Source organism: Monodon monoceros, unplaced genomic scaffold, assembly GCF_005190385.1.
Source record: "Monodon monoceros isolate NGI ecotype Baffin Bay Population unplaced genomic scaffold, NGI_Narwhal_1 Super_Scaffold_16, whole genome shotgun sequence".
NCBI lineage: Eukaryota > Metazoa > Chordata > Mammalia > Artiodactyla > Monodontidae > Monodon > Monodon monoceros.
The window spans coordinates 112,410,920-112,433,632 of NW_021703772.1; the positions used below are offsets into that span (position 1 = coordinate 112,410,920).

General features: G+C 37.7%; 2 protein-coding genes across 5 annotated transcripts in view; one reads left to right on the forward strand and one right to left on the reverse strand.

Moving 5' to 3' along the window:
- Positions 1-22,713, forward strand: part of EPB41L5 (erythrocyte membrane protein band 4.1 like 5) — a 142,059-nt gene that overhangs the window by 40,680 nt on the left and 78,666 nt on the right. For 3 of the 4 annotated variants that reach the window (XM_029225234.1, XM_029225236.1, XM_029225235.1), the window contains exons 6-16: positions 310-354; positions 517-569; positions 3,688-3,808; positions 3,927-4,014; positions 4,802-4,890; positions 7,486-7,555; positions 12,222-12,391; positions 13,994-14,100; positions 15,178-15,196; positions 20,963-21,005; positions 21,431-21,546. In XM_029225234.1, coding sequence (XP_029081067.1) covers positions 310-354; positions 517-569; positions 3,688-3,808; positions 3,927-4,014; positions 4,802-4,890; positions 7,486-7,555; positions 12,222-12,391; positions 13,994-14,100; positions 15,178-15,196; positions 20,963-21,005; positions 21,431-21,546 — 921 coding nt within the window. The remainder of the gene's footprint in view (positions 1-309; positions 355-516; positions 570-3,687; positions 3,809-3,926; positions 4,015-4,801; positions 4,891-7,485; positions 7,556-12,221; positions 12,392-13,993; positions 14,101-15,177; positions 15,197-20,962; positions 21,006-21,430; positions 21,547-22,713) is intronic. The other variant, XM_029225237.1, reaches the window with a different exon arrangement.
- LOC114896819 (60S ribosomal protein L10-like) lies at positions 1,310-3,267 on the reverse strand. Its single transcript, XM_029225238.1, has one exon. It carries the CDS (start codon positions 2,562-2,564, stop codon positions 1,875-1,877), a length of 690 nt encoding a protein of 229 aa, XP_029081071.1. The 5' UTR covers positions 2,565-3,267; the 3' UTR covers positions 1,310-1,874.

Sequence of the window (22,713 nt, forward strand, 5' to 3'; positions counted from 1 at the left end):
TTACCCATGCGTACATTGCCGTATCGTTTTACGTATGAGGTGGCTGTGTCGTCACAGTGAAGGTGAAGCAGACCACAGAGCTCATTCCCAGTAATTTGCTAAACCTTTTCTTTTGAGGGGCTACCCTGTACTCTGGCCCATCCTCCTGACACTGAGTGCCCCTTGTTCCATATTCTTTTTTCCTTTACAGGCTTTATTGTGGGTAAAGTTTTGTAATTAAGAGTGTTTCTTCTCAGATTAGAAGAGCAGGATTATTTTTCATGGTAGATTGATCTGTTTAGTTAAATTTGTGCCTTTTATTTTTCTTAGGTACTTATTTGTTCTTCAATTAAAACAAGATATTCTCAGTGGAAAGTGAGTATTAGTTTAAGGTAAACCACATTTTCTTGAGTAGTTGAAAAATAAGTTCTTAGTTAATTATGAAAAAGAAACGGTCAAAGTATGTCTTATTTCCATTTATCGTAAAACAAAGGTCATGACATTGGCGTGTTTAACACATTTGTGTTCTGCTCTCAGATTGGAGTGTCCTTTTGATACAGCGGTTCAGTTGGCAGCTTATAACTTGCAGGGTAAGCAGTTTTTTATGTTGCCTGTTAAGAGTGAAGCATAATTCTTCTTTGTGTGCATTTGAGGAATTTCAAGAAATTCAAAGTGATGTGTGAGAAAAGAACAACCACGGTTTGTGTAAACGTGTATCAGGACCCAGCTCTGCCTTTCCCTTTTAGATATTGCCTTCTTTTTCTTCCCTTTGTCTTTACTTGCTCCCTTTCCATCTAATAGTGTTTTCAAACAGAAATTGCAGTCTACTTGATAACTCAATATCTGTTTTAGTTGGATCCTCAGCTAATTTTTTTCCTTCAAAAAGAATGCAGGGATGTATGAGCAAATTGTTGCTGTACCACCTGGTTTGCTTTCTTTAGTCTTATCCTTAAAAATAAATCCATGAAAGAAATACTTAGCATGTATTTAAAAGTTCCTGATGGTTATTTTAAGAATTTTTTCAAAAGCATTTTCCAGTCAGTGAGATTAATGAAAAACTTACCCTTTTGTACCTTGTTACACTGATCAAATATTTGTTGAACTTAGGTATTCTCTTCTGAAAAATTGATGTTTTGGGAAAATAATTATCTTCAGTCCTTGTTCACAAAAGGGAAAGAAATATCCTGACTGGAGTATCCGTATATACTAGAATAAAAGCAATATTTAATGATTATTAAGACATTAATAATTTTATGCTTTTTTGGGGTGATTCCATATTATCCCCAATCTCTCTAAGATCAGCAGTATTTATTTTCCATTGTGTGGATAATAATGAGACTAAATTTTCATGTTTTATGGTAAACCTATTATTTTGCTTATTTCGTGCTTCTGCTATTTTAGAAAGCATATTTTTCTGTCGATAGAGGGATTGGTGACTGAAGGAAATTTCTGTACTTCAAAAATTTGCCGCTAGTGTAAATTGTAGTCTGTCTACAAACTAAAACTCGTTTTCTCATCTGCTGGAAAGTCAAACAGATAGTAGTTTGGAAGTGTTGTGCCTCTAGCACTGTAATGATCACGCTGTATAATTGCATGCATCTTTTCTTGAAAGCACATTTTTTGTTTTATTAATTGCTGTGTGAGGTTGTTAATTCTGAAACTCTCAGATCTACAGAAAAGCTGTCACTTTCAGCATCTGTGTTCCACCACTTACTGCTTCTTATATTCTGTGTCTCATAAGTTTTGTGACTGCCAAAGTATACACTTCTTGAAAATATGATTTTTATACATTTTTTGTCTATTTAACAAAACACTCATTCAAAGTAATGCTCACTAAGTACTCATTGTCTGATTCATGCATGTGGCTGTGTAATATTATCTCTTAACCCTACCTATCATATTTTTTCCCTGAATAAAATCTTTCCTACTTTTCTCTTGCATCCATGGCACCTTTTTTTGTTTGACAAGAAAGTAGGATGTATTGGTGGGCACACATAAGGAGGGACGGCGCCAAGGCTGTCGCGAGGGCAGGGCCCGCTGCGTGTCCAGGGGCCACGGTTAGGGGTGTACTCGACCCCACAGCCATCCGGCGTGAGCTGGGTCTCTGCCACCGTGATTTCAGATTCATCCGCGTTAAACTTCATCAGTCCCCACATCTTGCAGATGAGGAGGATCTGTGGCGGCCAGGGAACTTGAACTTGGCCCTGTGGAGGGCCTCGATCACATGCTGCTTGTTCTGCAGCTTGGTGCGGGTGACATTGTGACTTGGCCAGTGTGGACCCTGGCCACTGTGCCCTGGGCTTTCCAGAGGCCCCTTGCATACCTGTCTGGAGCCCATCAGCTCCAGCACAGGACAGCATCCTGTTGGTGCGGATGACGTGGGAAGGGTGGGGCTGCACGCGAATGTGAACAGCATCTTTGCCCCGGCGTTTCACCTGGTCCTCGTTGGCACAGACACGGGCAGCCTCCAGGGCTTCGGAGCAGAGCTGCTCATCCTCATCCGACGCCATGTGGCCGCACAGTGGGTGCGACACTGCTACTGTTGTGATTCCTCCAAACTTCAGACTACATCTTAGGCATCTCATTGTCCCGTGTCTAGTAGCTTACCAAGTCCTACTAACTATTAAGGTCCTGAAGAGTGATTCAGCTGGAGTGTTACTCCCGTCTTCATTAAATGAGCTCCTTGCTTCGCATTTATGATTTTCTGTTTTATCAGAATAATCTTTATCACTTTTCTCACACTCTCAAGTTCAGTTTTTCTTTACCATTTTAGTATATATCCTGAACAACATTATGTAGCAGATTTGGTTTGGGGCTTCTTAAAGAACTTGTGATCCAGACAGAAGAGCATTTTCTTCAGCAGTGAAGTAGGAGTGAGAATATTTTCCAAGGTTGTTGTGAAGTTCAATGACAGTACATCTGTAATATGTCTAGTGTGTAAATTAGATGCTCAGGAAGCAACAAGTTATTACCATTTTTATGATCAAAGTAGTTCTCATGTACTTTTTCTTTCCACAGCCAAATTTTTTATCAAAATGGAAATATTTTAATTAGAGTAAAATATTTTTTAAAGGAAATATTTCTAAAGAATAGAATATTAGAATCATTGTTTCCGCTCCTTCCCCAAGCCCAGTTCAGAGATAACCACAGATGGGCACATAAATGTCTGTTCATTGCCCGGTTCTTTTCCTGCTGCCTTCCTTCACAAGATAATTTTTAGTAACTTTTTTTTGTTATTTCTTTGGGATTAATAATTTAAAATTCGAGGAGGGACGGTGATTATTTCTTACAGTGATATTTGATGTCATGTTCTGTGCATATTAGCTTCTTAACAGATGCCAGCTAATTGTTTTTTAAGGATTGCTAATATTTTTGTTTATTCAATATACGATCAAAAGGTATTTCTCTATAGAAGTCTAAAAGAGGTTTTCAAAAGCTAAGCATTATAACATATGAATAAATTAAGAGAAAGACATTTAATTGAAAATACACTACCAACCTCAAGTGCTTGATTTGTGTGTACAGACAGATAAGTCTTAAGTCAAAGCTAGATTTATTTTTGGGAATGGTCTGGGTGTTATGAATGCCTTGTAGTTTAAGAAAGAATCTAATCTTCTTAGCAGTTTTTATTAATAAAATGGGTCTTGAAGAAGGATTCAGCAGGAAGTAAACTTATTAACAAAACATAACTGTGAAACTTGTTTGTAGCTGAACTTGGTGACTATGACCTTGCCGAGCACAGTCCTGAACTTGTGTCTGAGTTCAGGTTTGTGCCCGTTCAGACGGAGGAGATGGAGCTGGCTGTTTTTGAGAAATGGAAGGAATGCAGGTACCGTCACATCACCGCAACAGTGATTTCCTATTTGTTTTCTTCTGTTTGTCTGCTTGGTATAGAATTCATTGTATATTCATAATCATCTTAAAATTTTTTGTTTTTTAAATTTCAGAGGTCAGACACCAGCACAAGCTGAAACCAATTATCTGAATAAAGCCAAGTGGCTAGAAATGTATGGGGTTGATATGCATGTGGTCAAGGTAAGCACTGTGTGGTGATACTTCTTAAAAGCGTTATTCCTTCAAGACTCAAGGTGATTATGGATTCTTTCAGTGTGAGGGGGAGTGTGGAGTTTGCAGGGGCTAACACCGGGTGCTTTGGATGAGTGGTTATGAAGATTGAGGGTAAATACTGAATGATGGGAGTCTCACACAGAAATTGCTTATAAGAGAGAGGAAAAACAGCCAAAATCTCCAAAAAGGTATGTCTTTGGTTTTAAGCTGTTGCTGTTGCGGTTTTTTTTGTTTTTTAACCCACTTTTTATTCTTTCACTTCATATTCATTTCATCTTTTATCATGTAAGCTGAGTAGGCTCTGTAAAAATGAAAATAATTTAGAAAGTAAAGTTAAAAATTTGTAGCTTGAGAGGACTTTGATAAGCTGTAGTCTAGTACAGCTTATGTAGTGATTTGTTATTTTTAGTTTAAGAAGCTAAATTTTCCCAGAAAGGCAGTCTTTTTCAAAATCTGTGATTTAAATAGTGACTAGAATTTGGGAAGACTCTGGAAAGCTTTCTTTGTCGTGGCAGTTAATCACTATGTATTTCCGATGAAGACATACCTTAAAACTATAGTGTCTATTAATATGCATGAAGTTTCCTGAGAATGTGATTTTGGGTTCTTTAATTGTTGAAAATACCTTCATATTAATACTAGTCTGTATGTAATTAATATAATTCAATATGAAAAGAAAATTAAGCAGTTGTGTGAAAATGTGAAACCTGTTTTATTCAGATAAAGCTAACACATGTTGCTCCCCTAAAATTAGGCCAGAGACGGGAATGACTACAGTTTGGGACTGACCCCAACAGGAGTCCTTGTTTTTGAAGGAGAGACCAAAATTGGCTTATTTTTTTGGTAAGCAGAGTTAATGTCAAAGATAATTTTTGTTGTTTTATTTTTTTAATGAATAGAAACACTTATATGAAGTTAGTACAGAAAGCAGAATTTGGAAATAGTTCTGGCAAGCTTGGAAGTGAACTGCAGCTATCTCCTGTCATCCTCCTGTTCGTCTTTAGTCTTCTCCCCCGAGGCAATTTTTTAAAGTCTTCTAGTTGCATTTTCCTTTAATTTCAAGGTATGTCAAAATACATGCCTTAACATAGATAGCATCTAGTTCTGTGTATTAAGTGTTCACATGGCCACTCCCTCCGTCCCACAGTTATGTTGCTGTCTTGAGTGTGCTTTGTTTCACGGTCTTTTACTCCCCACCCACCCGCCCCTTTTGTGTGAAAGAGATAGTAATACTTTTACCCTCCTTTAGAGCTGTGCTTCTCTTCCTGGGTCCCAGCTTCTGTCATCCATACTTCTAACTTATATTTCATGTTACTTTTACATCAAGGGTAGATATTACTTGGATTTCATAACCATAATTAAGTTCTTCAGGTTTTGTCTGGTTGTTTCTAAAAGCTGAAAATCAGGAAATAGTGTTTATATTATTATGTGTTTGTCAGAACCAGTGTGGAGCTAAGTAGTAGCCTGGGTTATATACATGGGCTGAAGTTGGCTGTTGGATATCAGTTGTTTACTTCTTCATAGCACGCCAGGACCCTTAGCTCAGAGCCCGCCAGTGCCAAACTCAAATTCTTACACATTCAGTTGCTTAAAATACAGCCCAACAAGTGTAGTTTTAGCCATTCAGAGCATGCCTGGTTTTGCATATCTCACTGCAAACTGCACTTCACATCTGCTAGCCGTGGATAAGCAAATCCTGTAGCTGTAAGAGACCCCAGACTTCTCCTGCTCTTCGGAGCTCTGTGGCTCAGAGACCTGTCCCCCTGCCACTGGATGCCAAGCCCTAGACGTGGAATTCCCTTGCCTCTCTGATCTTCCTCCCTCCTGGGAGTTCCCTTACCCTCCTCCCCTCCCAGGTGGGAGCCCTGGGCCGCTTCCTCTGGAAGGTCTGCGGCCTGAAGGGACCCCTCAGCAGAGCCCCGCTGTTCAGTGCTGCTGTCTCCTGCTCCTGTCTTTTTCTTCATCAGCCCTGAAATCCTTGAACTCACAACTGGGATTATGTTTCCTTTGTTTTCCTGGAGCTCTTGGCTCTCATGCACCCCACACATCTCTTTAAATGACCTCCCTTTGTCTCCTTGAGTTTTTTCAAATCCTCCGGGGTTGCCTGAGCTGACTCTTTTCCAGTTGGAACTGTTGACTCTTCCAGGCTGCTCTCCAGGTTTTATCTTGGGACTTTGTTTTCCCATTTTCTCACTTATGAATCTGTGTCGTCTTCCATATTTTCTTGTCTTTCCTTCTGTTTTTCTGATACATCCTCAAGTAATGCCTAAGAAAAGGGTGTACGAGGTAAATTATTTGAATCCTTTGATGCCTTAAAATGGTTTATTCTTCTCTTATGCTTTCTTGATAACTGGGCTGAGAATGGAATTTTAGGGTGAAAATTATTTTCCCTCAGAAAGGTGAAGATAGTATTTCATTTTTTTTTGTACCTCCTAGAGATTCCCTGGGACACTTGAGTGTAACACCTTTATACTTGTCCCTTGGGTGAGAAAGCTGTGTTATGTATTTCTCTAGTCCTTAAATGTGAACTCTCTGAGCCTTCCAGCTTGCCCACTGGGCAGGTGGAGCATCTTTCATGGCCAGAGAACGCTCCAGGTAGAGAGATAAGGAAAGCATCATTTGTACTACCTCATAAGAATCAATTGAATTAATACATGTAAAACACTTAGTAGAGTACCCGACACTTACTAGGCACTGTGTAAGTATTTGTTACACTTAAATGCTAGATTCTCCCCTCCTGTTATACTTCTTTATTTACTTACTGTTTTAGTACAGCTCCTGTAAACAAGTTCTGTTTTACAATTCTATTTTAGATAAGTTATTTAAAAATTAGTGAGAGTGAGAGTCATGTTGTTTTCACATTCACAGTTCATAGAAGTACAGAGATAAGTTTGGTAGGTTGCTTAGGATTTTTGTACAGGTGGGAGATGGAAAGTGGGCCATAAAGTGAAGTTTTAAAAATCTTTTATTTCTTAATTAAAGATGTCTTTAATCAAAATTGCTATAGAAAATAGAGTTGAAGATCAGTAAATTTTTTTTTATGCCTTTTAAAAAGCTTTATAGTTTTTCCAATATCCAGTTCCTGTGCTGCTACTGTGACATTAGGCTTGGAGAATCTCTTCCACTGTAGTTAGGGGCCTATGAATATATATGATATATAGATATATCTTCATTTTCTTTTTTCCTTAACATTTTTAATGTCTTACATATGTGCAGCAGAAATTTTGCCAAAGGTATTGCTTTTGAAAATTTTTTTTCTGTTACCTTAACTATTTTTTAGATTGGAGACTTTTTTGCTGGGCAGTGCAGGTTATGTTTACCCTCTTATCCAGCTTTCAATTCAGAAGTTAGATGATTAATATGCTTGAAGTAACAACAAAGTTTTTAAATTCAGAGAACATTTATTGAAATCCGGCTGTTACTCTCATATTGTTATAGGCCCAAGATAACCAGATTGGATTTTAAGAAGAATAAACTAACCTTGGTGGTTGTAGAAGATGATGATCAGGTAGGAATTATATTGTATTACATATTTAACAGTGACTGTGTTATGTGGTAACTTAAGGCTCTAAAAGGGGGAACACATGTTGTTTTATAGAGCCATAGAACAGAAATTTAGTGTAATTAATAACTTAATTAAGTAATTTCCTGCTTTAGGTCATACCATCCTCAAACTATAGTTTTCTGTCTTTAAGGTTAAAGATTAAATAGAAGACTTCTCTTGTTCCTTTGTTGACAATATATCTCAAATATATAAAAATTTATATTTAAATGGCTTTAGTCCCTGATCATAAAAGATTAATCAAAAAGATCTACCTAATAATATTCTTTAATAAAGCCTTCTGTACTAAGGATTATCTTTTTTTCAGTTAAATCTGGTTCCTAATTGATAAACTCATAACAATACGAATGCATCTCAGATGCATTATGCTAAGTGTAAGAAGCCCGACTCAGGACTTCCCTTGTGACCCGGTGATTAAGAATCCTCCCGCTGGGGCTTCCCTGGTGGCACAGTGGTTCAGAATCCACCTGCCAATGCAGGGGACACTGGTCCGGGAAGACCCCACATGCCACGGAGCAACTAAGCCCATGCGCCACAACTACTGAGCCTGCGCTCTAGAGCCTGCGAGCCACAGCTACTGAGCCTGTGTGCCACAACTATTGAAGCCTGCATGCCTAGAGCCGGTGCTCTGCCAACAAGAGAAGCCACTGCAATGAGAAGCCCGTGCACCACAGGGAAGAGTAGACGCCGCTCGCTGCAACTAGAGAAAGTCCACACACGGCAACAAAGACCCAACGCAGCCAAAAATAAATAAATGAAATAAATTTATAATAAAAAATGAAGCCTAACTCAAGATATTATGACTGTATGATTCCATTTATATGACAATCTAGGAAAGGCAAACCTGTAGGAATAGAGAATAGCTCACTGATCCTTTGAGACTGGCGGTGTGAAGATGCTTCACTACAAAGGACCAGCACGGGGAATTTGGAGGGGGTGAGAGAACTATTCTGTATCCTGATTTTGGTGGTGGTTGCATGATCCTCTGCGTTTTCAAAACCCACAGAATTGTGAGTAAATTTTTAAAAAGTAATTTTACTGCATGCAAAGTAATAAATTTGAAATATACATATCGATGGATACAAATAAAAGGAAATAGGGGAAATGTTAAAAAGATTTGTTTGCACAGTGAAGTGTGAGTAGTGCCACTTAGCAGAATCTAAAAAAAGAAGATCCTGAAAATTAGATGAAGCAGTTACAAGTTTTTTGAAAGTTTTAAGTTATATTACTGAGATGCACGCAAAGGATTGCCCTATCACACAGGTTGGAAGAAAATCAGAGACAATAAGAGAGCATTTTAAAAAGAAATCTCTTGATGGCACAGATGATCATTATGTTATCAACAAATGAGTTGAAAATGATTCAGCAGAGGCAGATTTCACATCTAAAAGCAATCTATTTTACAAATATTTTCCTTTTTATGTAAGCACAGATGCGATTAAATGATATTTGTATCTAAATCTAAAGGAATCGTTCAAGAAGAATAAAATACAGTTCTGTGTGATAAGAAAATATGGTCATAATTTAATGGGTGATACCTGTTCTTACTGGGTCATAAAATACTTGTGCATCTCACAATTGATAGCATTTTAGATTTGATCTAATATAGTATTAGCTTCTTGGATATCTTTTTGAGGATACATATAAGCAAATGTGTATATCAGTTCTTTTTTTTTAAATTTATTTAATTAATTTATTTATTTTTGGCTGCATCTGGTCTTTGTTGCTGCGCGTGGGCTTTCTCTATTTGCGGTGAGCGGGGGCTACTCTTCATTGTGGTACGCAGGCTTCTCATTGCGGTGGCTTCTCTTGTTGCAGAGCACAGGCTCCAGGCACGCAGGCTCAGTAGTTGTGGTGCACGGGCTTAGTTGCTCCACAGCATGTGGGATCTTCCTGGACCAGGGCTCAAACTCATGTCCCCTGCATTGGCAGGTGGATTCTTAACAACTGCATCACCAGGGAAGTCCCCCTCAATTCTTTTTTATGCAGAGGTTGCCATACTTATAATACAGGGCTCTCTACTTATCCTTTTTAAACTTTATGTTCTAACTTGGAATGTTTTCTACGTCAGTACCTAAAGTTCTTCATTCTCATAAAAGCAAACTAAAGTGCATAGTATTCTAGTGTATGGTGTACTCTAATTTATTTAATCAGTTCTCAATTAATTGACATTCACTCTTTTATTCACTATATATAATTAATTTGTACACTGGCAGGTATCTGTAGGATAATTTCCTAGAAGGGGATTTGTGGGGTTGAATGGTTATGTGCATTTGTCCTGGATATAGAGAGGCCCTACCAGCTTGCATAGTTTTTAGTGTACAGGCCTATTTCCTGAGAAGGAATTAAACACATTTGTATCTGAAAGGTAAAAAATGGAATTTCATTGTAGGTTTACATTTTATTTCTGTTATTATGAGTGATATTGAACATCTCTTCATACATTTGAGTTACTTGAGTTCCTTTTTTCTAAACTGTCTATTCCTTTGCCCATTTTTCTTTTGGGTTATTGGCTTTTTTCTTATAGGTCTTGCCCTTTGTCACAGACATTATAAATATTTTATCTAATAGTTGTTTTTCTTTCAACAGTGCTTATTGTGGGTTTTGTCATGCACTTTAAGAAATTTTAAATAGGTGAATTTATTAATCTTTCATGGCTTCTGGGTTTTGTGTCATAGAAAGCTTTTCCCTGTTTTGAGGTTATCTATTTTCTTATGTTTTTTTCTATGTGTAGTTTTTGTTGGTAAATTTCATTGAAGTATAACATTCATTCAGATAAGTGTAAAAATAAATGTACAGCTTGTGTTGAATTCTTATGTATACTTGTATGACCAGCACCAGGATGAGGAAACAGAATTGCAGCAGAATTAAATTTCTCCTGTGCTCCGCCCCACAGGTACAGTTCCCCAAGGGTAACCACTCTCCTGGCCTGGCTTTAAGACCAGAGATTAGTTTTTGCTTATATTTTGGACTTTATGTAAATGAAACCTGGCTGACTGTTCTCTTTGTGTCTTGCTTCTGTTTTATTATTTCAGGGCTGTAGCTGTGAGCTTTCACCCCTGCTGCAGCAGGTGGTTATAGTTGGTGCATTCCTGCTGTTATATAGTATTCAGTTTTGTGAATGCACTAGTATTATCCCTCCTGCTGTTGATGGACATTTGAGTTGCTGTTAATTTTTGGCTAGTAAGAAGAGTGCTGCCCTGAGCCCTGGCATGTGCGTGTGTTTGGCTATTGTGGAGGCCGCCACACTGTTTGCCAGCCTGTCTACACACTCAGCTGCACTCCCACCCGGAGTGTCCGAGAGTTCCGTTTATTCTTTGCCTTGTGTTTGGAGTTCTCATTCTCATTTTACCCATTCTGGTAGTAGAATCATTTTGTGGCTTTAGTTTGCATTCCTCTGATGACTGCTTCAGTTTAACACTTATTTATATATTTATTGGATGTTTGGATAGTCTTTCTAATGAAGTGCGTGTTTAAGCCTGTTGTTGATTTTTCTGTTGGGTCGTGTGCTGTTTGTCTCATTCAGGAAGTTCTGTTTGATACAGCTAAGATCTGAGCCATAGCTTCTCTCTTACTTCCTCATTCTCGCAGGGTATCATTCTCATGTTTTCTAACCTGTTGTAAATATAACCACATCATGAAATGTGGTAGAATGTTTTATAAATCTACATATATATTATATATAATATACATATGTATTATTAGGGTGGGTTTTTTTTTGCAGCTTGCTTATTTTGCCTAAACAGGTAGACCTAGTTCATTCACTTTAACCCATGTATAGTATTCTGCAGTATGAATAAACAGTACTGCATTGGTTCATTCATCTTTTATTCATTTATCTCTCTGTATAGTTTGTAAATAATATCATTGTTTACTTTATTACATTTCTCATGATTTGGACATTTAGGGTTTTGTGCCAGTTTTTACTATTATAAATGAGAATGTGAAGAAAATCTTTGGGTGTAAATTTTGGTGTTGAGAAAGTCTTTTCCCCTAGAGATACAGGATAGCTTAGTGGTTACAAAGGTAGGCTCTGGACCCTGAATGGTTAGGTTCAAATTCTGGTTTCCTCTCTTAGTAGCTTTGTGACATTGGGCTTAATTTCTTGAGCCTCAGTTTTCTTATCTGTGAAATGGAGATAGTGATAGTATCTACTCATTGAAGCAATTCATGTGAAATTCTTAGAAGAGTGTCTATGAATGTTAACTAGTGTAATTAGATTCCTGGGAGTATGGTTACTATAATAAAGAATGTGGCCACTTTTAAGGCCGTTACGTATGTTGCCAGATCTTATATGAACCTTTAAATTATATTATACATTTATCCTGAAGTATGGCAGATAAAGGCTCATTTTATGTCTCTTTGAGAAATGAGATCATGTAAGTAGAGAGAAAATAGGAATAATTTTATATTGGCTGAGGAAATGGACAACTTGATTTTAACTCTGCCGTTTTATGTAGTAGCTCTAAAGAGTGTCAGAGTCTCAGGGAGCAAGCTAGATGCTTTATTATTTGATTCTTGCTCTTGCTGTGCTTGTATTCATAGCTGAATGCGAGGGGACAGGACCATTGGAGCTAATAATTACCTCTGTTAACATGCGTTTCTTTCTCAGGGCAAAGAACAGGAGCATACGTTTGTCTTCAGACTGGATCACCCCAAAGCGTGCAAACATTTATGGAAGTGTGCTGTGGAGCATCACGCCTTCTTCCGCCTCCGAGGCCCTGTCCAGAAGCGTTCTCACCGATCGGGATTTATTCGATTAGGGTCGCGGTTTAGATACAGGTGAATGTTTATAGCTGCTTGCTCTGCCTTTCATTATTTCAGAGGGGCCAGAAAATTTAGCCCAGCTTCTCATTTTACAGATGTGGAAACGAGGGCACAGAGAGGTGAAGTGGTTTGCCAGTGTTTTCCATTGGCCAAAATAAAAGAAAAAGTGGTACATATTGTTATTGTTTGTAATTTCCTGAATAGACAGGAGAATATTGTAATGGTGTAATGGATTTCATATCCCTCCTGATGTTTTTGTTTCTTCCTTTTTTCTTTTTTTTTAAGGAGTAATTAACAATTTTTCCAGTTAAAAAAGTTTTTTTTATTGAGGTATAGTTGATTTACAATATTATGTAAGTTTTAGGTGTACAGCATAGTGATTTATAATTTTTGAATGTTATATTCCATTTATAGTTATATAAAACGTTGGTTAAGCTTACTTATGTTATACATAATAGTTTGTACCTCTTAATCCTCTACCTCATTGTGCCCCTCCCCACTAGTAACCAGTATTTTGTTCTCTGTATGTGTGACTCTGTTTCTTTTTTGTTATATTCACTAGTTTATTTTATTGTTTAGATTCCACATATAAGTGATATCATACAGTACTTGTCATTCTCTGTCTGACTGACTTCACTTACATAATACCCACCAGGTCCATCCATGTTGCTGCAAATGGCATTATTTCATTCTTTTTTATGGCTGAGTAATATGCCATTGTGTGTATATATATATATATATATATATATATACCACATCTTCTTTATCCATTCACCTGTTGATGGACATTGATGTTTGCTTTATGTATTAATCCCCAGTTTAAATCCACATAACAAGAGTTTTAAGGGGTCTCCATCCAACAGCTGGATACCATGTAGAAAAAGAGTATTATGCACTACTGGGAAATTAATCTGGATGACATTTCTGGTCCTTATAAACCTGACGTTCCATTGTTCTTACAGACTCCTTGTTTGTTGGTCATAAGTTAGAAATGTTTTGGTTTACCTCAGAGTAGCTTATTGATGGTGAGTTTTCGGCATGTCACAAGAATCCGTCAGTGTAATTTAAAGAAGGAATGGATAATATCAGTAATGTGGCATGTTCACTGTGTGTGGGGTTCATGCAAGAGAGCTTCTATTCTACTTACATTAAAAGTGGGGAGGCGTTTTCTTAGCAGAATTTAAATGGAAATGAAGGTGAGTGGGACAATAGTTTTAATATTTCTGGAAAAGTGATCTGAAAAGTATATCACAGAAAAAGTAACTGAAAATCTTGAGTTAATTGTACATCTTGCATTGAGGAGTGTGGATGGGAAAGAGAAGGGAGTTCCATAAAAGGACAGATATTTCAAATTTATTTATTATGTTCTTAGGTGATGTGCATGATTAAGAAAAAACAATATAATTTGTGTTGCATCTTTCACACAAGCCTAAAGAGTGAAAGAATGGTGTGGTAAAGAGAGACGTCAACACTGTTTTTCATAGGTCATTCAGGAAGGAAGTTCAGGATGGTTCTCTTGAGGATAACCTCAGTGTAGACTTTCTCTCATTTTTGTGTATCTGACTACTGTAGGCCTTAAATTCTCTTATTCCTGCTAATATGCCTCATTTATTTTAGTGGGAAAACTGAGTATCAGACCACAAAAACCAATAAAGCAAGAAGATCAACATCCTTTGAAAGGAGGCCGAGCAAACGGTATTCTCGACGAGCTCTGCAAGTGCAAGGTGAAGTGCAGCCCTGTTTCAAAGGACTATTCTTCCTGGCAGTGCATCCTGTGCTGGTATTGTTGGCTGGAGAGGAGGCTGCCTCGGTCCTCTTACTCTTTTCCAGACAACTAAAGTACTCTTCTTTACTGAATTTGGTTCTAGCATAATCAGTTTTTAAGAATACACGGGGGAAAACTGCCTATACTGTTGCTGAGATCATAACCCCAGTTCTGACACTGTGCTGAGTTTGTGTTCAGTTTTTGTTCTTACTATTTTAGTTCTTCTCTAGAGCAACATTTTCCCTCCGTTTTTGACTTCCAGATCTCATTCATAATAATCTGTTAAATCCCCGCAGATATTTTTTAAAACATTTGTATATGATGAATAAATTTTTTATTTTATATGTATTATAATAATATTAAAGGTTCTGTTAAGTACAGTTTTTATATTAATCATCAGTGTACATGGTACATAGACATTTCCAAATTCATAAATGTTACTTGCTGTTTGTTACTTTAATTATGTAATACAGAGAATGGTTTACTTTGACCAGTAAGCTGAAACTTGTGTTTGGTTTCAAATCTGAGTTTGTATTAAAATACAGATTGAATTTTAAGTATGTCCAATGTCAGAGTCATCACCAGTTATCCAAAAACAACTTCCGTGACCTGATGTTGGCAGTATCAGTTTTTTAAAAAACTGATTTATAGCTATAATTTTTGATGTATCTATAAATTAAATAATATGTAGCTATAAATGAAACCATTTCAATTTGTTTAAAACCCTTAGTTACCTCCTAGACTCCACTGATGATTTTTCACTGTCAGCTCACTCTAAAGGCTTGCAGATGGTTCTGTTTTTTTAAACGTATGCTCATTTTGTTGCCTTACTTAAAAATTGGAGATCATTGTCATTATTTACTTGAATGGCGTGAGCCATAGAACACTTTTGTGAAGTGAAGATTTTTAAATCTGTAGTTGGGAAACAGCTTACAAAGCAATGAGTCAAGATTTACTTTTGTGAATAGTAAAGCAGTTTACCATGTTGGAGGAATCTAATGGGATGTTTTCTGTTTTTTTCTGTCGGCAAGTACAGGAAAACCTGAAGAACTCAGGTGGGTAATGTCTTGCAACTTAGGAATTGAAAACCGAATGTTTTAGCGTTTCTGTAGTTGCATCGTTAATTGAACCAATGTCTGTTGAAGGTCTGTCACAGTGTTCACTTGCCCCTGAGCACGGTGGATCTAGCAGGGAGCAGATAAACACATCATAATGCTGGGTAAAACGGACAGAAAGAAAAATAAAGCAGCTTAAAGAAAACGTGTGGGCTTGGGTGGCTGTGCTATTCGTAATGAGAATGACATATTGTACGTTTGTTATTGTCCTGTGACTGAGGATATAAAGATGAATAAACTGTAGCCCTTGCACACAGGAAGCTCAGAGAACAAAGGTTGATTTGTACACAAGCAGTTCATTTTATTCCTGGGAGAAATCCCACTTGGTCATGGTGTACAGTCTTTCTTTATATTACATGTTGCTGGATTTGGTTCACTAGGTTTGTTGTGGATTTGTGTGTCTGTATTCATCAAAGACACTGGTCTATAGTTTTCTTGTACTGTCTTCATCTGGTTTTGGTGTCAGGGTAATTCTGGCTTCACAGAATAAGTTGGGAAATGTTTCTCTCTATTTTGGGGGAAGGTTTTGTAAAGAATTCTTTAAATGTACGGTAGAATTCACCATTAAAGCCATCTTGCCTGGACTTCATTTGTGTCAAGTTTTAAAATTTCCAGTTCAGTGTCTTGTTGTAGATCTATTCATATTTCATTTTCTATCTTGAGTCAGTTTGGGAGTTTGTGTCTTTCCAGAGTTTGTCCATTTTATCTAAGTTATCTAATTTGTGGCATACAGTTGTTCATATTATTCTCTTTTCCTCCTTATTTCTATAAGCTTTGTGGTGATGTCCCCTCATTCATTTCTGATTTTAGTAATTTGAGTTTCTTTTTCACTTGGTCAGTCTAGGTAAAGGTTTTTCAGTTTTGTTGGCCTCTTCAAAGAACCAGCTTTTGGTTTCATCAATTTTATCTGTTCCTCTATTTTCTATTTTATTAATTTTCTCTCTGGTATATTATTTCACTCCTTCTGCTTGCTTTAGGTTTAGTTTTCTTTTTCTAGTGTCGTTAGGTGGAAGATTGGTTTATTAGTATATGAGATCTGTATTCCTTTTTTTTTTTTTTTTTTTTTGCAGTACGCAGGCCTTTCACTGCTGCGGCCCCTCCCTTTGCGGAGCACAGGCTCCGGAGGTGCAGGCTCAGCGGCCATGGCTTATGGGCCCAGCCGCTCCGCGGCATGTGGGATCTTCCCGGACCAGGGCACGAACCCGCGTCCCCTGCATCGGCAGGCAGACTCTCAACCACTGCGCCACCAGGGAAGCCCTGTATTCTTTTTTAATATAACATTTATAGCTGTTAATTTCTCTCCAAGCACCACTTTAATCATATTTCATAAGTTTTGGTATATTGTATTTTCATTTTTATTCATCCCAAATTATTTTCTAATTTCTCTTGTGATTTCTTCTTTGACCCGTTGGCTACTTGGGAGTGTGTTGCTTCATTTCGACGTTTGTAGCTTAAGTTTTCCCCTCTCCCCTTTTTTTGTTTGTTGTAATTCCATTGTGGTTAGAGAATGTACTTCACATGACTTTGATCCCTTTACAGTTATTGAGGCCTCTTTTATGTCCCAGCATGTAGTTCATCTTGGAAAATGTTCCATGTGCAATTGAGAAGAATGTCTGTTCTGCTGTTGAGTGTCATGTCCTATGAATGTCTGTTAGGTCTGCTTGGTTTTTACTGTGGTTCACTTCTGTTTCATCACGGATCTTGGCTTAGTTCTCTCCATTATTTAGTGTGGACTATTGAAGTCTCCAATTATTGTTGTTCGGTTGTCTGTTTCTTCCTTCAATTCTTTGTGCTTCATGTATTTGGGGCTTTTTGTTAGGTGCATGTATTATTTATAATTGTTTTATTTTATCACAAAAAAATGTTCCTCTCATTCTCTAGGAACTTTTTTGTTTTGTTTTTTGAGATCAGATTTTTAAAAAGTTACTAGATTTTCTTAAATAAATGTTTCTCCACTTGATGTATGCCTTTTAATGATTTTTTTAAAGAATAATTTTCAGCAGCTACATGTTTGTTTTGCTGGGGAGAGGGTCTGCTGTTGTCCTGCAGTCACTGTTGTCCAAGTCCTCCTTCTGATGAATCATTATTAATAGTGTATATTACAGTGTGGAGTTTCATGTAATGCTTCTCAACCACTGTTGTACCAAAGCCTCCTGGAATGCCTGGTAAACTGTGAGATTCAAGACATACTCACAAATCTAGTTTTTGTTAAAACAGTGTCTACACTCCTGTATGGAGATGTGTCAGTATAACTAGAGCTTCTTCAAAAGGAGAAGTCGTTTGTTTTGGGTACTGAGTAGGGTGAGCCTCAGCTGGAGGTGTCCTATTCGGTTTTGGGTTTTTTTCTACTTAGAGAGCCATTAAAGCCAGGCTGTGATTAGTGACTTAATCACAAAATCACTCTGCTTTTTGAGTAAGGATTCCCCTGAAGTCCCTTTAGCGGTCAGGAAGCTGTTAAAAATAAATAAGTGGGTAGAGGAGAGAGGAAGTGTGAGGGATTCTGTCCATCGTGAATTTTTATTTTTATTTTATTTTTAAATTTACTTATTTATTTATTTATTTTTGGCTGCATTGGGTCTTCGTTGCTGCGTGCGGGCTTTCTCTAGTTGCGGCGAGTTGGGGCTACTGTTCATTGCAGTGCATGGGCTTCTCACCGCGGTGGCTTCTCTTGTTGCAGAGCATGGGCTCTGTGCGCGCGGGCTTCAACATTTGTGATGCGCAGGCTCAGTAGTCATGGCTCGCGGGCTCTAGAACGCAGGCTCAGTAGTTGCGCACGGGCTTCTTTGCACCGCGGCATGTGGGATCTTCCTGGACCAGGGCTCGAACCCACATCCCCTGCATTGGCAGGCGGATTCTTCTGTGTCACCGGGGAAGTTCCGTGAATTTTTAATTAGGTAAAAAACAAAATTTTCTGCCTTTTCTGGGCTATACACTATAATTTTTCTTGGAGTTAATTTTTAAACTGTGCTTTTAAGAAGAATGGTGGAGAAATGTTAGAGGGGTTCTGTATATTTTAAAGTATTTTATTTGTTTGTTTAATGAATCATGTCTTGTTTTCCTGAAAAGGAGGCTGGGACAGAATGTTAGAGCTTAAAGTGAAGAAGATTCCCTGATGAAGTTTGCAGAAATGTAAACAAAGCATTCAAGCGATGATATGTACTTGAAAAATTAAGGCTTTTATTTGCAAAAGTTTGTCCTCCTTTAAATTTTTTTGAAATACAGATTTCTGACCAAAGAGTGAGTATGACTGACTATATAATCTCCTAGCATTGAGATTACTTTAACTTTAATAAGTAAATTTTATTGTGTCTTCTTGATTGATGCTTTTTGGCTCTTTAAAACACAGCAAAAATGGAGTATTTAATAGCAATGATCCTTTATTATTTTTTAGTTAGAATAATTTTTAGGAATGACGTTCAGAGGGGGACCCACTCTCCTGAAGGTTATTGAGCCCTGCTCCTAACATTGCTTGAGAGAACCTGAGCTTGCACTGGCAGGAATGCCCTTTCACTCCTGCCCTCAGAGTTCTGTTCACATGAACAGTTTTGCTCCAGTGAACCATGGCAAACGGTACTGTTAGAAAAAGCACAACTATTTGACCTAAAAAGCTTCTTGACTTTGTACTGTGCTTACTTGAATAACAGGTTTTTAAATTGGCTGATGTTAGTTTTCCTTGTACTCTTTCATTTCTTTCTAACCACTCCCTGTGAGTCTTGACTAACATAAAGTATCTTAGAAAGAGGTGACATTTTAAAGGACAGTTCACTTTTCACTTACTAGTACTTCTTGTACAGGCTTAGTGGGCAGTCTTGAAGACAGAAGAGAGAGGAAAAGAAATGGTGGAGGAGATGATGCATAGAGGGGGCAAGAGCAAAATGGGTCCATTATTGCAGACAGTCCTTCAAAAGGGAAGCTTGGATTGGTCAGTAACGGAAGTATTTGTTCCCTTCATATTAGTGGAAGTGAAAGAATAAGTGTAATTATGAGAAAATAGTGCTTCCTGCGTTTCAAATTGTTTTAGAACAGGGAGCTAGAATCCGGTGATCATCACTTATCATCAGCGCTTTTTTCTCATGTTATTCTTCATCTTCTACTTATCACCTACTGGACTTATTCCCAGTTCAAGGAGAAGCTTCAGAGCGTAACCCCTGGGGCCATAGCGTAATGAGTCTAATTTCTGTACAAAGCAGGTTGGAGGAGGTTTCATTAATGTGGGGTTATGAGTTACTTAATACAGAGCAGTGTATCCTGGGAAGAACAACAAGGTTAGTAAAAGAAATTGTGCCAGATAGGTATATTCTTTACACCAGCCTTGGCAACAGATCTACACTAAACAAGATGTTTTTTTTAAAGATTTCGTCGTTGGTTAGTTTTATTTGTCATTGTTTTTTGTGCTTTACTAACATTTATTCGATCCCCTAATGCGAGTCCCACGCGAGTGAGGAAACTGCAGTTCAGAGAGCAGAGCTAGTGGCGCGGTTTGAATTAGAACCCAGGTAGTGGAGGTGCAAATTCTGGTGACTTAACTTGTAACAGAGATGTGGTTAATAAAAAATGGGGGTGTGTAGAATGGGTTACTCCTTCTCACCCAGCCTTTTAGCAAGGCCTCTTAATTCTTGAGTTCTTTCTTAATTGGTTGTCTTTCATCATCAGATACTTTTGTTTTGTTCTCACTCCCCTAAGAAAGGCTCCTGGATCCTGTATTCACAGTCTGTTTTGTGTTTGTGAAGCTTTGCCCATTTCCTTTTACTAGAATGACGTCTTGTCTGGGTATAGTGTTCTTTGAGTGTTGCCATGGAGAATTCTGTGCCAACCTGATGCTGGCAGTGATGTGCTTTTAAATCTCCTTAGGGTACCTGAAGTATTCTCTCCTTATCGTTGAAAGTCAGTAATATAACAATAAGGAATTGAATGTATTTAATTCTGTATCTCATCTCCCTGGAACACAGTGTTCTTGCTAAATCTGTAGATTATTTTCTCACTGTCAAGGAATTTTTTTATAACATTGAATATATTTTCAGTTACCTTAGTTGAATTTTTTACCTCAGGATACTAGTTATGCTTATGTTAGAAGGTCTGAAGTCAGTAAACTCTTTTATTTGCCTTATTCTGTGTTTTAGTATCTCATCTTTCAGGTCTTATTTCATTGAATATTTGTTCTTTTTAGTTGTTCTGAGGTTTGTTTCTATTTATTTTGTTGCATTATATGCTGAGTTTTTAAAGTGCTTTTTTGTGGGAGTGGGAGAGGAATGAGTGCAGCCTAAACTAAAAATTTTAAAACATATTTTAAATCATTTGGAGGAGAAGGGTATGCAGAGAAGTTTCTAACTTTAAGTTTATACTAAGGCCTTTTGAGTTATAAAATGCTAAGCTACTGCTGACACCAGAAAATCTTGAGAGGGTAGGAATATATAAAAGAAGTGATGGGTAAAGTTATGTGGGTGTTCGTGCTGAATGCCTTGAATTTAAGGGATCATTTGTGCTGTTGGTTTTATTTTGTTGTCTTTGACAGATGCTGTCCAATGAATAAACAAGATTAGTAGTGAAGTATATATCTAAAGCACAAGTAGAATATAGGTATATGGAAATAGCAAATGAGCAGAAAAGCAAGTATTTGCCTGTAAAAGCAGATGTTTTCTGGACATCTTACATCCTTAGTTTTAGGTACCCACGGTAATTTTTTCTTTATTTTTTCCCCCATTACAGTGTTCACAGTAATGTTTCAGCTCAGAGTAATGGCTCCCGACAGGTAAGACAATATTGAGCTTCTAAAGCACTGGAACAGTGTAGTTAATTATGACAAACAATAATATTATTAGTTGAATTTTCTTAGTGGTATAATCTCGGGAAAGTTCTGTGCATTTTCGTTTTCTTATCTGTAAAATAGCTCAGTAATGTGTGACCTGTTATTTTATTCTAAGATGTTACCATAGAACAGGTATAATGTTATAATGAAACATTTTCTGTCCCTGTAAAATAAATAAAATACTAATATTCAGTTAGATTATTATCTGTCCCAAGGATGGTATATAACATTCAAGCATTTGGTTTTTGCTCTCTTTACTACTATATCTGTTCACTATGTAGATAGTATTCAATTTTAATGTTCCATTTAGTGGTGAAGAGATCTTTTATCTAGGCAGAATAGATGATTTTTATAATTTGTGTCCAAAGGCTTGGGGTGTGAGATCCACTGTGCCTGTGATTCCTTCCGTTCCCTCTGGTCCTTTGCTCGTGCAAGTTGAGAACCTTCCAAGGAGTCCTGGAGCAGACCAGCATGACAAGAAATGGTTTGTTCACTCATTGAGCCAAAATAAAACACTGCTTGCCTAAGGGCGTTTTGAATCCCCGGCTGTAGAGTACTTTAAATATGATTGAAAGCAAATTATTCATATTTGTAAGCTGAAAAGAAGCACGTTATGGAGCTGTCACATTGGGATAAGTAAGGCTGTGGATGAAGCAAGGAGACGGTCGTCTAAATGAGGCACATCAGACAGCCCCCTGACTCTGGTTAGCATGAGCTGGGAGTGGTGGCGCTTCTCTGTTGGAAAGGACTTCAGTGCTAGTCGGTAGGGCCTTTTCCCAGACCCCTAAGGGCAATGTATTCGTTACACGATGCTACTGCTTTGGGTGTGTCTTCTTCATTAAAGACTGAAGATAAAGCCAAAACAGAAATGTGATTATAGTCCAATGAAACAAAGCAGGAAATACTCCATTGGGGGGGCGGGGAGAAATAATCTAATGACAGAGAAGTTACTTCATTTGTTTAGATTCCCAGGGTCTTTTTCTAGACTAATAGTAAGTGCACAAATATGGATACTTTGTGGCTTATTGGGGTTAATCAGTGGGGTTCATCGTTTCCCAAATGAATGTATGTGGCTTGGGGGCTGCTGGGGAATTATTGGATTGAATGGTCATGTCGGTTGCATCATCTGTTCAAGTTTTGTGTCTGTTTATGAAATGAACTTTGATAATTCATAGGATTTTTTTCTTTTTCTCTTGCTCTTAGTTTGTGTAGTACCTGAAATCTAATGAGTTTCTGTGGTGATCTCAAGGTTTGGGTCAGCTTTCTATGCAACCAGCTCTTCCTTCATGGTGGTGGGTCAACAGTGGTTGGTGATTATTTTCAGTCTTTGCTATGTAATTGTTTTTCACTATTATTTTGGCTTAACTAACTGCAAGGTGCTTTGCTTTTGATGATTGGGCATATTTTTACTTCAGTTCCAAATAACTTGATTAGTTTCTAAGATGGAGGGGATTCCCCACCTTGTTTTCCGTTATCCTCTTTTTTCCCTCCCCCCACCGTGTTTTCCGTTATCCTCTTTTTTCCCTCCCCTCACTGTGTTTTCCATTATCCTCTTTTTTCCACCCCCCCCATTTTCCGTTATCCTCTTTCTTCCCTCCCCTCCCGTTTTCCGTTATCCTCTTTTTTTCCTCGCACCCCCGTTTTCCGTTAT

Excerpts from the sequence above, each read along its gene's own strand:
- LOC114896819 (XM_029225238.1), bottom strand. The coding sequence starts at position 2,564 with ATGAGATGCCTAAGATGTAGTCTGAAGTTTGGAGGAATCACAACAGTA.